Here is a 16,413-nt window from a genome sequence, read left to right on the forward strand (position 1 = left end):
TAAAGTCAGAAACTCAAATGTGTGCAATTATTTTCTGACTTCAGTCCTCAATAATTTGCCAATAAACTGAAATTTTATGAGAACTAGATTAAAAACTGAAGCAAAAATCTGGACAGTCTGCGAAAATCTAGACAACTGAGAGATATGGAAGTGAGACAATTGCAAAGGGACTTAGGGAGGAAAGACTGACAAATTGTACATTCCCCTATAATTATGTTCAGCATTATGACAGAACAAACACTTTTCATGATGATCTTTTTGTGGAATCTGTCACCCAAATTTACATTTTCTGTTCTTGGACGACATGTACAAAAATGTAGACAAACAATCCCACCTTCTAACTTTGCCCATGTGTCTGCCGTATGGTGTAAGAAAGGTGTATGAAAGACCAGACATACAGCTATCCTTGGCAGGATAACCCTTTTGTCAGTAATACTATAACAGTGATCTTGAATATTTTTTTTTTGGTGGTGGGGGGGTTCCTGCCAGATAGCATTCTGAGTTCTCTAAAAGATATAGACAGTATTTTTTTTTTAAAGAAAGGGGCCAATTAGAGATGCTTTTCTATAATTAGATGTTAGTTCCTAGCAAAGAAATAGAATTGAATATAAAAAGTTGGAGTAATGCCACAATACTGGGCACTATTTTAAACACCATTCAAAGTACTGAGTGCCATTCCACAGCATTACAAAACAGAAAGCAAAATGTACGACAGATTATTCCTCGCCGATTTTATACATTTCTGCAGATTCTGCCATTCAAGTCCAGTACAACACTGAACAGACGATAAGCTGCCTGATTGGCTCACAAAGCCAAGGTTGTTCATAATACAACTTACCTATGTGTTTAAATCTTTGATCCTGCCAAATACCTTGAGTGGCACATCCAGGAATACAGAGATAAAAACATTTCATCAGTGTGCCTTTCCTTCCTGAGAAAACAGATGATGCAAGGCAGCTAGCAAATGAGAGATAAAATTGTGTATACAAGGGAGGACTCTGTCCCATCCTGCTTCAGAAAAGAGCTGAACTCACTGCACCGCACTGTGTGCTACCGAGTCCTGCAGGACAGCAAAGGCTTGCATACCACAGCTTGGGAAGATGAAGTGTGGCAGAATATTACTTCTTTTATGCATCATACTGATGTTGACCTGTTTGGTGAGTGTTTATTAATAGGGAATCATATAAAGGTTTTTTTAAAGGTAGCAGTTATGCTAAGAGCATCATTACTATGGGATATATACTAGTTTTCATTTTTTATGTAAAAAAGCTTTAAGTATTATTTACTATGCAGACTTTCTGGCTTTTTTGGAATAACAATGTTTTACTATTGCGTGATGGGTTTAACACCTGATTATAAAAGGGTTAAAGGAAATTAAAAGACAACTTTACCTCCCTTTGTTAACAGTTCATGGGGGAGAGTAGTGTCCAAAAAGGGCAACAGTGATTAACATTTGCAAAACTGTGAACAGCCCAGCAGAAGTAAATTATACTTCAATAGTCAAACTTCAGTGATAAGAAAATCAAAGGTCCTTTCATTTGAAAAGACAAGTACTTAGACAAAGGTATGGAACCTAAGACAGCATGGAACTCATGTAAAATGAATAAACAGATTAATCTGACTAGGTGATCAAAGTGGTGGACAAGGGAGAGGCTGCAGAGTTCATTTAGACTAATCTGCCTAGGTGATCAAAGTGGTGGACAAGGGAGAGGCTGCAGAGTTCATTTAGACTAATCTGCCTAGGTGATCAAAGTGGTGGACAAGGGAGAGGCTGCAGAGTTCATTTAGATTAATCTGCCTAGGTGATCAAAGTGGTGGACAAGGGAGAAGCTGTAGAATTCATTTAGACTAATCTGCCTAGGTGATCAAAGTGGTGGACAAGGGAGAGGCTGCAGAGTTCATTTAGACTAATCTGCCTAGGTGATCAAAGTGGTGGACAAGGGAGAGGCTGTAGAATTCATTTAGACTAATCTGCCTAGGTGATCAAAGTGGTGGACAAGGGAGAGGCTGCAGAGTTCATTTAGACTAATCTGCCTAGGTGATCAAACTAGTGGACAATGTAGAAACTGGAGAATTCATTTAGTTAAGTTTTAGTAAGACATCCGATGTGCTCACAGAAGCATTGAAGATAATATCAGGTAGTCCTCACATGGCTCACCTAATACACCTGTTTCTTAATAATAAATGATTCTCTACCATACCTATTTCAGTTCTTAATTCTGTTATGAAATTATTTCCAATTATATCTATATTCGATTGATAAATCTATTGCGGGCAGTGTACGTTAGTGCTGAATGTGTTCTTCATTTTCTTCATTGTAAGTGATAAACATCATTCTCAGAAAAAAATATTCAGCAGTTTATCACCCTTTAACTGAATTGTGTCACTCCTAATTTTTTTCTTTCCATTCCCACACTGCAATCCACTGTGTTTCTGCATTTCAACTTTTATTACATGCTGTCCATCCCAAACTTTAAGTGTTTAAATATCTGAATGTTTTCATCACGTGTCTCTCCCTCAGTTTTTCTAACATTTTTAAAATTAAAAAAGTATAAAATTTATTGTATTTCATATCTTTTCACAAGCCTGTATACCATGCATTATTTACTCTGCTATGCATTACCTCCTTTCTGTCTGCAGCCTTCCAAAAATAAGGTAATTGAACTGCACATAGTAGCCAAGAGTGACTCACTGGTTGCTTTCATGGTTTTATAATTTCTTTTTTGTTCCTGATGGTAATGCCTCTACTAATATGTCATCCCAGCATACTTTTTGATTTATTTTTAAGTACTGCCATCCAACATACATCCACCCTCAATACCCACTCCCCTATAGTCATTTATCTTATATTTGGAATTTAATGCCTTACATGTGTTATTTTGATTTTGTTCACTTTACATTTAAATTTCCAATTTTTAACCAAGTCTCCAATTTTGGTATGGCTTCATTTTATGAAGTTTCAGATGTATCTCTTGTGTAATTTAGTGTCATCAACAAAATGACTTTCATACTTTTATTTCTAGTAATACCTCTCGACTTTTTAGCACAAGAAATCTGGACAAAGAAAAAATATTTGGGTTGATAGAATAACAATGTTGCATTAACATGGATTTTCTGAAAGATATTAAGTCTGAAACTCAAATGTCTGCCATTGATTAGCAATGTCAGTCCTCAATAATCTGTCAAAAAAACACAGATTTTAAGAGTAACAGACCACAAATATGAGGCACACATCCACAGAACTGAGAGGCATGTTTCTAATCCTTCTGCAGAACATCTAATGTAAATAATGAAGGTTATAAATGGTAGCCATTTGCAATCATCCTCTGGGTTTTGTTTCTTAGTGTTCTGCACAATTAACTATCTTTTATCCCACAACCAGACTGTAAGTTAATTTATTTATTACATTTGCTAAACAGGTAGGTGAACAGGTCCAAAAAATATTTTTCAGCCAGAATATGGGACAGAGACAAGCCAAAATAATATAATGTAAATATAAAACAAATGACATATTTCAGTGAACCTTGTAATGAGTAAATAATACATAGCGGTGAAATAGTATGATAGTTGTTTAGTATACTATAACAATTAATGTGGTATACTTTAAGCGAGATTCCCAAATACTGGTGGTTAAAAGTGGCAGCATGAATCAATGTGAAAGTGAAAATAAAAAGAAAGGTAGTTATAATCGTGGAGAATATCAACTCAACAGAAAAATCAGAGATAAAATAAACAGTTAAAAGAAAAGACAAAAAAAAGTAAGTCAGGAACAGAAAGAAGGTTATCCATGTTGTGAGACATACCCAGCAAGATAGAATTTGTGATCAAGAACAGGCTTGAGAATATGTAAATGACAAGAGGCATAAGAGAGAGAATCTCATTTAAAATATGAAGCAAAGCCACTAACTGCATTACACAGAGAGCCTATAATAGTTACTAATCTCAGTGGAGTATGGTTAATAGTTATTCCAATTATGTATGGTGAATTGTCAAGCTATATATATGTATACACATACATGGTATAATTATGTTGTGATCATGGCAGGAGCTAATGATCTAACATATATACCACTGACCTATATGAAAGAGGCAGTTACTTAAATTCAAGTGGACTGTTTGGGAAAAAAGGCTAAACTCAGTTTCTGTAAATTCCTTCATGTCCAATATTTTCAGATTATTTTATGGCACATGGCTACAATGGCAGGGTTTCAACCATGTGAGAAGAAACAGTTTTGGACTATGATGTTTTCATGAGATATTCTACATTTTAGTATAAAATCAAGTAATTTTTAAACTAAAATTATGAAGAAAAGCTTGCAGGTCTTTTTAGCTGGAATGAAGGAAACCAGAGATGTTATCTCTGGAACAGAACAGATAGGTCCTTTGGAATAATAAAATGCTTATATGCAAAAGGTTTAAAACATCATAATTTTTAACTTCTATCAATAACAGAATGTTGGAGTGATGCACATCTAACACTTGCTAATTTCACTAAATACTGTCTGACTAGATCAAACAAAAACAATATAGGAGTACTATAATTAGGGCATAACAGCATGTATAGTGTCAATGAGAATACATATCACAATGAGGAAATCATTAGAGTGATTGTAAAAAAAATTGTAGAGCATAAGTTGATTGCAGATTACTGCTGCCATTCAGGAAACCTAAGATGAGTATTTTAGAACATGCATTTTTAAATTCATTGGAGAGTTACAGGTATGGTCTTCCAACAATTATACTTAGTGATTTTAACTATCAAAGTATAAACTGGAGGGATCAGTTACCAAGTATATATATATATATATATATATATATATATATATATATATATATATATATATATATATATATATATATATATATATATTTATATTTATATACATATGTATCTATCTACATATATATGTGTGTGTGTGTGTGTGTGTATATATATATATATATATATATATATATAGAGAGAGAGAGAGAGAGAGATGTGTGTATATAGCTATATATATATATATATATATATATATATATATATATATGGGTCTACTTTGTAAATTCGAAATACTGAAATCTCATTACATTACATACATTAACAATTGCAGATTTACCCATTAGTAGATGTTGAACATTGAGCATTTGAAGAGGTGTATTTGTGGATTTGTCAGACAGATAATATATCATGAGATTAGTACTTAGAAATTCAAATAAATGGATATGAGAGAAGGAACTATGTAGGGCAGACAATGTTAATATTGTAGCTAAGAGGTGGGCTGCTAAGCAGGTTCAGAGACAGTTTTATGTATATATATATATATATATATATATATATATATATATATATATATAGACAGAGAGCGAGAGAGAGAGAGAGAGGGGGAGAAAGAGAGAGAGAGAGATAGTGTTATTAGTTTTATACTAGAAGTTTAGAGGTTGGAGTGAGCTGTGTCACAAAACAATGAATATAGCTGAGAGATGCTAATAAAACTATTTGGGTATTGGTGAAGACTGGTGGTGGGGTATAGGATTTTGAAACAGAAACAGTTTGATGATGTGACAAGCTGAAGATAACAGTGGCATTTATCCAGGAGATGTACAGGAGTGCAGGAGCAGATCCATTCATTTGACACGTGAAGTTAAAGTTGCATTTTAAATATGTTTGCATTCTGAATAAATTTCAGGGGTAATGGGATGTGATTTTATAGTTTAGCTATACTATTTAAAAAAAAAAGATAAGAAAAAAATATATATGTATATATATATATATATATATATATATATATATATATATATATAAAATATATATATATATATATATATATATATATAAAATATATATATATATATATATATATATATAGATAGATAGATAGATATAGATATATATAAATATATAAAATATATACACATGCAGACACATATCTGTTTCATCATTTCTTTCCACTTTAATTTATAACCTTTTGATTGAATGATGTACATCAGCCTTAACTGCATAGCTTTAAAGTATGTATTGAAATAATATAATCCTCAACTACCTTATTCTACGGGGAGGATCAACTTATCTGATTTAACAAAATTCTTTATTAATTATTGTTTACTACTTCTCCTATGGTTGATAAAAATATGTCTGACCTGTATACAATGCTAAAGGGACTAAAACATTTTCACTGCCTATGTCTTGCTATCCATATAGATAACCAAGATCTTTCAGTTTCTAAGTGTATGTACTATGTTTTTAGTCTATTCCTTCATATTGTTACATGCCATAGCAAAATTCTTTTTTAGAACCTCCATATCCCATTTTAACTTAGAACAAACATACAAAATTATGTGCATTTTCAACAAATGAAGTTTACCCTTTCAGATAGGAGAAGTTGCCCCAAATTGATGGCTGCGCCCACAGGTACTACCTAATCTGAAATGAAGGTTACTCATCCTATCCTAAAGCGTATGTTACAGCCTGCGTTCCCACATACACTGACTGCTGCTGTTCTTTTAATATTTCTATTGCCCTCCCATATGTGAAAAACAGCTTGCATGCTTTCAGTAAAAAGTTAACGTTAAGTCCTAAGAAAAGATCATTGGCTATCTTTAAATAAATGAATTAAATTGTGCACTAATCTATTAAATGCATTAAAGTATTAAGACTGCTTCGGAGGCTACGGCTTCTCATTCACTTCCCAGATTTTCAAACTTTATTTACTTTTCAGTGAATGGCTTGCTAATCCACCTTCAAATAATACTCTCACCAAAGAATGCTCCTAATTTTCAAGATTAACAGCTAACAACTTTGTAGATGCATGAAAGAATCTTTGTAAGTTTCACTCAGAAACCATGTGCCACTTCCAATGGCCAGCTACCTGATCCTGTAGACTTCTTGTCTTCCACTGAGAGCATTTGCTAACAAAAAAAAACATGTTTATAGCTTTGCAGATGAAAATAGACTAGCATTTTCAGTGTCTTTCATCATTTTGCCTTACTTTTTAATCCTGTTTTCTCACAAAACATTATCTACAGTTTAAGTTAAAGACACTAATCTAGATACCCACCTCACCCACCCCCAAAAAAACATGGGAAATTACTATCACAATTCTACATAGGTCTTGGTACAAGATCACATTATGTATTTTCTCCATAACAAGGTTTTATTTAAAATATTCAGTTCCATACATTAAGAACACTAAAAGCAGATCAAACAAGTCAGTAGTAACCCAAACAAAAATCTGTCAACCCAACATAATAACAAACTCCAGACACTGGGTTAAAGTAAATGACAAAATAACTTATATAAGTGATACAAGATCAATACAGTCATAATCAGAAACAGCAGTCCAAAGCATATACTTCTTTGACTTTCCTTTCAGATACAGGCTGTCAGTGGCTAATACCAGCTAAGATACTTCTTCTGTCTCTATGCAAGAGATCTAAAAGATATGGGGGAGGGTTGTTTTCCATTTTTTTAGTTATACTTTTACAATTATCAGAAGAAGTTTTAGTAGTCAAGACTGAGGACATACATGCACAAAAACTGAGACATCCCCAAAGAAATATAGTTCCTTAGTAATCTTCATATTATCAGCCCTTAATGTATTAAGATAATTTGTTGCATGTAGCTAAAGTTTTCCCAAACAGAACAGTCCCAAAAAAGATAGGTCCAGTCTCCAGCAGAACCTGTGTTTCATCTCCAACAACTATGAGATGCGTCATGAATCATCCTATAAAGCCTAGCAGGAGTGTAAAAATACTTCTAGTGGTATAGCCAGCAAACACATTTAAATGACATTGACCTTGTAGTGCACCTAGGAATTAAGAGGTTTTTTTCCATCTACTAGCTCCAATTTGAAGATTTAGTTGTTGCTCCCACTGAAGCTTCTCTTATTAAGTATTTCTTTATGAAGAATAATCAAAATCTTGTACAACAGCACAGTTATATCCCTAGCTTTGTAAGCCCTATCCCTCACATTTACAAATCCAAGAGTTCCAACTAGGTCTATCAGCATGTAGAATGGTAAACAACTTGGGATAAATCAATCTGTTCAAAACTCTTCTGTTAAAATCTAATAGCTGTCTACAGAATCTGAATTCAACCCCATATGCATAAGTTCATTAATGAGTGTATGCTGTAGTCTGTCAGTAAAGGACCCCAAATCCATCCATCCACATGTCCACAACAACCTTTTTTCCCATTTTTGCACATAAGGTTAAGGTGTCACTTCTACACTTACAATCATCTACAGCCAAGGTTTACACCAACAGGTGGCTAGCCCTGCTGTGTTAATTCTTCCACACCACACCCTCACATGCATATTCATACTTATGGCCATTTCAGAGTACTCAATCCACCTGCTGCATGTGTTTGGAATGTGGGAGGAAACTGGAGCACCCAGAGAAAACCTTCATGAACACAGCAAGGACATGCAGACTCCACACAGATGGCACCCCAGCCAAGAAACAAAGCAAGGAACCTCTTGCTGTGAGGTGACAACACTGACAGATGCACTACTGTGCTAACAGTGGCAATAACAGGCACCCTTGTTAGGTTCCTCTTTTAATAGGAAAAGAATCCAAGAGGGTTTTGTTCATAGGTTCATAGGTTCATACTAGGCTATCTGCCCTAGGGCATTTATAAGCCTAGCCAGAGTGTGTTTGGCTTTTGCCACCCATTTTAAATGAATTTTGCTATGCCCTTTTTCGAGGTTAGTATACTGTGCCTCTGTCTAACAGTGACACAGAAGTGATACCCGGGGTAAACCTATGATCTCCCATCCACTCATCAAGATTCCTCTTGAAGAGAGTCAGTGAGGGACTCTGCCTAACCTGGACTGGGATTTTATTCCAGAGTGAAGGGAGCCTCTAGGTTATGAATCTGTCCCTTCAGCATGTCCTATTTATTTCAGTGCTGAGGTTCAAGTCTCTCGAGCATGTAGCTCGATGGGATTTGGATTTTCTGAGGTGCAGCATGTCCATTAATTCCGGGTTGGACATGGCTTTATACGTCAGGCACAGATCGCCTCTGAGCAGGCGGTATGCCACTGAGTAGAGCTGGAGTTTCTTTAACCGGGCAGCATATGGCATCTGTTTGAGCCCTTTGATCCTCTTGGTGAGGTACTTTTGGGGTCTTTCCAGTTGCTGCAGGTGTCTGGTAAGGTACATCCCAAAAGGGGCATTGTACTCAATTATGGGCCTGATGAGGGATGAGTAAAGAGGCAGGATGACCTCCCCTGATCTAGATGTGAATCCCTTCATGATTAGGTGGGCTATATAAAATGTTTTTCTAACCACTTTGGCCATGTGGTTGTCAAATGTAAAATTGCTATCAACTTGGGTCCCCAGGTCCCTAATTACTTCTTCCGTACTTAATGGATTACCACCTATGTGGTAATTTGTGGGCACTTTGTTTTTATCAAAGGGGATGACTATACACTTTTTGGCGTTTAGCTTGAGGCCATGGCTCTGGCACCAGTTGTCTGTTTCTATGAGACCCTTTTGTAGGATGCTTGTGTCAGCTGGAGAGTCGATTATGGTGCCCAGTTTGCAGTCATCTGCGAACTTGGTCAGCCACAGTCCTTCCGTGTTAGCCTGTACCTCCGAGAAATATATACCAAACAAGAGAGGTCCCAGGACTGAGCCTTGTGGGACGCCACTTGTAACTGGTTTGGAGTCTGACATGGCTCTAGCAATTCTAACCATGTGGGTTCTGTCATTGAGCCAGTTTGCAACCCATCTAGTGACATAGGGGTTCATATTTAAGCTGGTGAGCTTATCTATAATGCCCGAGTTGGGTATTGTATCGAAGGCTTTTGCAAGGTCCAGGTAGGCTGTGTGGACCACCTTCCCCTCGTCAATGGCCTTGGTGACTGTTTCAAAGAAATCAACCAGGTTTAAGAGGCAGGATCTGCCCTTAACAAAGCCGAACTTGTAGGATCCAGTGTCTGTAGGTCCCCAATATCTTTATTTATGAGGTCCATGATGATCCTTTCCATAGCTTTGCAGACCAAGCTGGTCAGGCTTATGGAGCGATAGTTTCCAGGATCCGTTGAGGCACCACCTTTGTGGAGAGGGACCACTGTTGCTGTACGCCACTCTTTGGGTACATATCTTGTAGTAAGGCTGAGATTGAACAGTAGTTTTATGTTTGGGTTTAGCTCTTCTTGGAGTTCATGTAGGACGCAGCCCGGGACACCATCTGGTCCCATTGATGCTGTGTTTTTTGCTTTGGAGAGGGCGGCTCTTACCTGAGCATCTGAGATGTCAGGGGGGGGGAGGACTCTGCTGGGAAAGATATTTGCCCTTTTGCTGGGGAAGGGGGGGGGGGTTTGCGCTGAACCTGTCAGCTAGGATGTTGGCAATGTTTGTGGGTTCGGTATATTTTTTGTCATTTTGGACTAATTCTGAGCATATCTGGGAAATCCCACCCAGGTTCCTAACATAACTAAAGAAAGCCTTGTGATTATCCTTAGTGTCCTGTGCAATTTGTCTCTCGAAGCTGGCCTTAGACGATTTTATGAGTGCCCGTAGTTTTTTGCTACTACTGATCAGAGATGCCTTCCCTTTTTGGGATTTTGCTCTATCATGTAGTAGCTTCCTCCTTTTATTGTATAGTTTGATTATGGCTGGAGTCCACCAGACAGGACGCCTAACTTTGGAGGATTGGGTCTTGGTTTTATTTGGGATTGCATGATCCATGCATTCCTGAAGGTGTTCCTAGAATGCGTTTATAAAGGATTCTGCGGTCTGGGCCGTATTTTCCACAGGCCCGGGGGCTTTGAAGGATTCCACCTTGGTTTTGAGGAGTGTGAAATTTGCTTTAGAGAAGTTTTTCACTGTGGTTTTCTGGGCAGGGGCTGGGGTCGGGATGTGAATATCTAGTGAGATTAGTTTATGGTCTGATCTTACCAGTGAGGGATACACTTCTGGTCTGGAGGATAGAGTCCCCATGTTGGTGATGATCAGGTCCAGTATGTTTTCCCCTCTTGTGGGAGTGGCAGCAAGTTGTTCCATAGCATTTGAGTTTATAAATTCTAGGAACCTTCGGGCTAGGGTGTTGGAGCTAGATTAATGCTCCCAGTCTATGTTAGGGTAGTTGAAGTTGGCCAGTATAATGGTGTTTGGAGAGACCTTCATATTTTCCAGTGTTCTCAGGAAGGCCGAGTGGGGTTCCTGGGTTTGGGAGGGTGGTCTGTAGCAGACTATAAACTGGAAGGCAGTTTTACCCACTGTTAGTTGCACATGGATAGTCTCTGATGCTTCGTGCTGTGCCACCAACCTGGAGGTGTGGGTATCTTTGACAAATATTGATACTCCCCCTCCTTTTGTGGTTTGGTCCAAGTTTTGGGGCCAAAAAACATGGTATGAGGTATAACCTGGTAGTGCTGGGGTGCTCTCGGGAGCCTTGAACCAGGTTTCTGTTACTGCATAGATATCAATGTTCTCCATGCTAAGGAGAGTTTTGAGTGCATGCATCTTGAGGTTTAGACTTCTGGCATTGAGTAGCATTACTCTTAGTTTCTTATCCCTTGTGATACCTATGGAGGTGGGTTTGTCTTTTGAGCCTTGCCTAAAAAGGCACTATGGGGTTGGCAAGAGCCTTTGCCAATATCTGAAAGCCCAGGGGTGACAGGTGCAAGCCGTCCCTAGCGGCTCATTGTTAATCATTAAGCTGGCAGATACACATGCATATAGAGATGAGATAATCTTAATAAAAGTTATATGAAAGCCCTAGTGAGACAAAAACTCCCAAAGGCCTTTTCTGCATCATGTTTGGCTATTAATGGAAGATGAGCTGAATTAGAAGCACTTTCATCTAATAAAGCCATTTTAATTAAACTAGCGAATGTGGTTCTCCCCCATACAAAAGCAGTCTAATCTAAACAAATCAAGTTGGGGAAAATATAAGATAATCTATGATCAATAATGGATATCAACAATTTATAATTATGATTTAAAGCAGATATGAGTCTATAGGTCATTGAAAGAGACAGGTCTTTATTTGGCTTTGGGATAAGTGTTACAGTTGCTTCCTTCCAAGAAGGGAGGGGGTCATCTTTTAACAAAGCATTACTCAAAGCAGCAAAAGTCCACACACACAATCTTCATTTCTCCATTGTAACCTTCTAAGGCAGGCCATCTGATCCATGTGTTTTACTAGAGGCTAGCAAATGTTTGATTCCCAGGACTGGGTTAATGGGAGCAGTGAGGGCTGTCACATTATCTGGGGAGAGGGTTCCTAAAGTAAGTCATGCAAAATACTCTTTAATCTCTGGTGACATGGGGACAGGGTCTATGCTATCTGAGAGTAATTGAATGTAATATTCCACAAAGACTTTGATTATTTTACTTAGAAAGGTACATAACTTCCACTGTCCTTTGGTGTCTAATTTGCCTTATTAGCCACTCTACCTACTGTCGTCAAAGCCTTAGGGCTAAGAATTTAGTACTGGAAGGGGAACTTTGACATTTTTCAGTCTTAGTGCTTCAATGGCTGCTCGGCTTGATATTGGAATGAATCCAATCTTCTCTTAATAACAGCATATTTGTCTTCCAATTCCTGTCTTCTCTCCCTCATCTGATATTGAACCTGGCACAGTTCATCCTGAAGAGAAAGTATTCTAGCTGTGAAACAGCTCCTAAGTACATCCGGGTTTACATGTAGAAAGTCTGAAAGAGATTTTTTTAATAAATATCCCAATTTTTGGCTGAATAGTGCTTTATAGTGGCTAACCTAGATTCTTTCTGACTGCTGATTTTCTTAACTGTATATATAACAATCTCTCCTCGATATAACATACCATTTATTTTCCTTCATTTACAACCTAAATGTAGGAAAAATTGCAACTTTTTCAGCAGCAAAGCATGCCAAAGATTTGAATAGGAGATACATGGATACTATATAGATACTGCACATGTTCCTGTAACACCAATATCTAATTTATTTGAGAAAAAAATCTTAGGGGAGAGAGTAGTGATCAAAAATAGTGTCTATATTAGAACATTGAAGTTTCAGAACTTCGAATATTCTAATATCAACCCCTATTCAGCAAAAGCTGAAAACATCGAACTTACAGAACAGTTCCAAAACACATACACACAACACAAGCACACCACACAAACAGCAATCCACATACATACACCTAAAATCTTACACCTAACCCTACACTAAACTATATATACACCACTAACTATCCACTTACCTTAACCCAAACCCTAACCCTCATGTCCACACAATCACACACTTACCTGACCCGCGCCCTAACCCTAACTCACCTAACCCACCCTAACCCTCATGTCCACACAATCGCACACATACCTAACCCGCGCCCTAACCCTAACTCACCTAACCCGCGCTAACCTTCACATCCACACAATCGCACATATACCTAACCCGCACCCTAACCCTAACTAACCTAACCCGCACTCAATCACACACTTACCTGAACCTGACCCGTAACTTTCCACCACAGTGTTGAAAATACCAAAGCAACAGAAACGGACAACCAAATTCTTTCCCTAGGAAAAAAATAGGTTTTCTGTTGCTTCGATATTTTCAGCTTTTGCTGAATAGGGGTCGATATTAGAACATTCAAAGTTTTGAAACTTTGATGTTCTAATATAGACCCTCAAAAATATATGAAAGTAGCCCCAGGAACATGTGAGCATCCATGATCCATGATCCCAAGCATATTCAAGATCTTTTTAAGAAATTTCCCTGCAGGTAAAAGAAAACACTTCCTGGGGCCAGCTGAAACCTCGCCAGGCAATACAGCAGTATTTCTGTCATCAGCTCAGAGAGCTAATCCTTGCCAGACATTCTCTAAGCAAATATGATAATTCCATAATTGGAGTTCCAGGAACCAAATACACATTCAAAATTAATAGTTCACTGTTAAAAAATCTTCCCTTTAGAAGAACAAACCTACACTAGTCATCAGTTATGCACTCAGTCACTGAAAATAGGATATATTTTTAATTAACATTACTATACTCCTTCTGTGGCCATTAGTGTAAACAGAAAAGTAACCCTGTGTATAACTACCTTGCATCAATGCCACATTTTCCATTTCAGTTAAATAAGTCTCTTGCAGACAGACAAAATGTGGCTTTACAGAATAAATATATACAAACACTTTTTTTTGTATTTCTACAAGGTCATTGACATTTCAAGATAGAAAATCACATCCGCCATTTATTTAAAAAAAAGAAAAATAAAACAGTGAAAATATACTAATGACTGAATAATCAATGTGAGGTAAATGGTGTCCAATAACCAGCGAAACCAAAAAAAAAAAAAAAAACTAAATCCAAGAAATTTAAGCGTAGGCTGATCTTGTACTGTACATCTTTCTAATATTGGTTTTCCTCGTGCCTGCAGAAAGTTATCAAAAAACACCATGTTTAGTGATACAAGTTAACAATCATTTACATTTTACAGCTACAACAACTTTAGCCTTAATTCACCTGAATCAACACAGAGGGTGATCAAAGCACCCATTGAGGTGAAAACAAGCACAAGTGCTTCAAATATAGATTTAGAGCATCAACAGAAAAAGGTGAAGTCTTCATGCCATGTGCTCCATACCCCGCATTAACAATGAAAAATTTCATCAAGCTAAAAGCTACAGTAACCTGAAAAGGTGTCACAAGTGCCTTATAATTAGCCAAATATTGTACGGCCATTCGATCCATCAATTATTAACAATGTAATAATTCACCCAGATGTTTGGCTGTTGAGTGCTTATCATGCGGCTGTATGAAATGCCCTTTGGTGAGATGCAGTCCCTTTCTTAAAGACTGGGAATAGATCCAACGTGCACTTTCAGTTGGTGCCTGTCTGATGTCCTGATGTAAGTTATATCAAAGCTTGTTGATCGTCAGAGGGCACATACTTCCATCTATTGATCTGTTCAGATGAGCCAGCTTTAGAGAGGGCAGAACTCAGCATGTTTCTGTCTAGTTTCCAAGGAATAGTCCTGTTGAACAAAGATTTTGACACGTCAGCTGTGATGACCTTCCCAGGAAGTCAAACACTGCCCAGAGCTCTCCTTAAACATATAATTAAAGATTCGCAGACATATGGGATGGAGAGCGCGCTTTCTTATTAAATGAGGTATTGCTACCGGGTGAGATCTCTCTGTCTGTAATCATTTCCTCTGTTGGTACAGCAGCCCATTTGGAGAGTTTTATAAACTGAAACTACTTGAACAAATAAATTCACCACTGCATGTACGTAGCTCGAATAAAAACAGGAGTCAGATTTTTAGTGCTTTCATTCTTTCACTATCGAGAACTTCTTCAGAAACATTTCATTTAAAAATCAGACCATTTAAATACAGTCAAACTAATGACATGACAATGTAATTAAGACTTTGAAAAAATAATTAAAGTAACGTTGCATCAAACCATAAAAAATGCATGAAAACCTTCTGAATAAGAAAAAATATATAGTATATTTTATATATATATATATATATATATATATATATATATATATATATATATATATATATATATATTATTTGGAGAGTTTTATTGCCACAAAGTCTACACAGTTTGCCCCTTTCAGATTTTCAAGCACTCCAATCAAATTTATACTAGTCCTACGGCTGCTGTCTTCCAGATCAATACTTTTATTTTCCAGATATTTAATTCTCACCTTGGAGAATTGAAGAAGCTGTTGCATTTCCATAATCTTTGTGTCCTGTGCTGTCAGTTGATCAGAATATGCAGAGATCGTTGTTTCAGTGTCCTGAATCCTTGTTTCAGACTTCACAATGTATTTCGTTATAGTGACGTATATATTTTCTCGAATCAATAAGTCCATCTTTTTACCTGTTGATTACATTCTTTTATTAACCAACAATAGTTGTAGCAGATTTTCCAAAATGTCACTCAGAGATCCTATTTACCAAGTGTAGAGCTCAGAAAAGCATTAGATGTCTTATTCATTTTGCAAGCTGGTTTACTAGACATCAATATAAGTCAAGTAGATTCACTACAGCTCGAGCCCTCTGGGTTATGTGAAGTGCAGTGAAAAAGGTTAATCAATTCTATTTTTTAACAAACATAAATGGGGGGTTACAGAGCTATCAGAGAAAGACTTAAGATGCACTGATATCACAGGAACAAGATCACAACATTATGGTAATGTTAACTTGCTTGACCACCCTTTCTTATTTATTTTTTATTTATTTATTTAACATTTGTTTACTGGGAAAGTCCAACTTGGAACAAAGCTAATTTTCAGCAGAAGCCCAGGGAGAAATGCTCCAGACACATGTCTTTGTTCTTGTCTTGTTACGGTATAAAGCTTGTACCTTTTAAAAATATTTGCTTGTTTTAACATCTTTAACATAGACAGCAGTCATAGAGAAGACTGCACTTCCCATTTAAAATACCCCTGACGTCTCACTATGCACAATTGCTATACAA

General features: G+C 37.0%; 1 protein-coding gene across 2 annotated transcripts in view; it reads left to right on the forward strand.

Annotated features, from left to right (window-relative positions):
* The first annotated feature begins 927 nt into the window (after positions 1-927).
* The window catches only part of LOC122790018 (liver-expressed antimicrobial peptide 2-like), a 157,404-nt gene continuing 141,918 nt past the window's right edge, over positions 928-16,413 (forward strand). The window contains exon 1 of one of the 2 annotated variants that reach the window (XM_044057554.1): positions 928-1,157. In XM_044057554.1, the coding sequence (XP_043913489.1) occupies positions 1,101-1,157 (57 nt within the window). In that variant the 5' untranslated portion in view covers positions 928-1,100. The remainder of the gene's footprint in view (positions 1,158-16,413) is intronic. The other variant, XM_044057555.1, reaches the window with a different exon arrangement.

This window comes from Protopterus annectens, chromosome 15.part0 (assembly GCF_019279795.1).
Source record: "Protopterus annectens isolate FY-2018-M chromosome 15.part0, PAN1.0, whole genome shotgun sequence".
Lineage (NCBI taxonomy): Eukaryota > Metazoa > Chordata > Ceratodontiformes > Protopteridae > Protopterus > Protopterus annectens.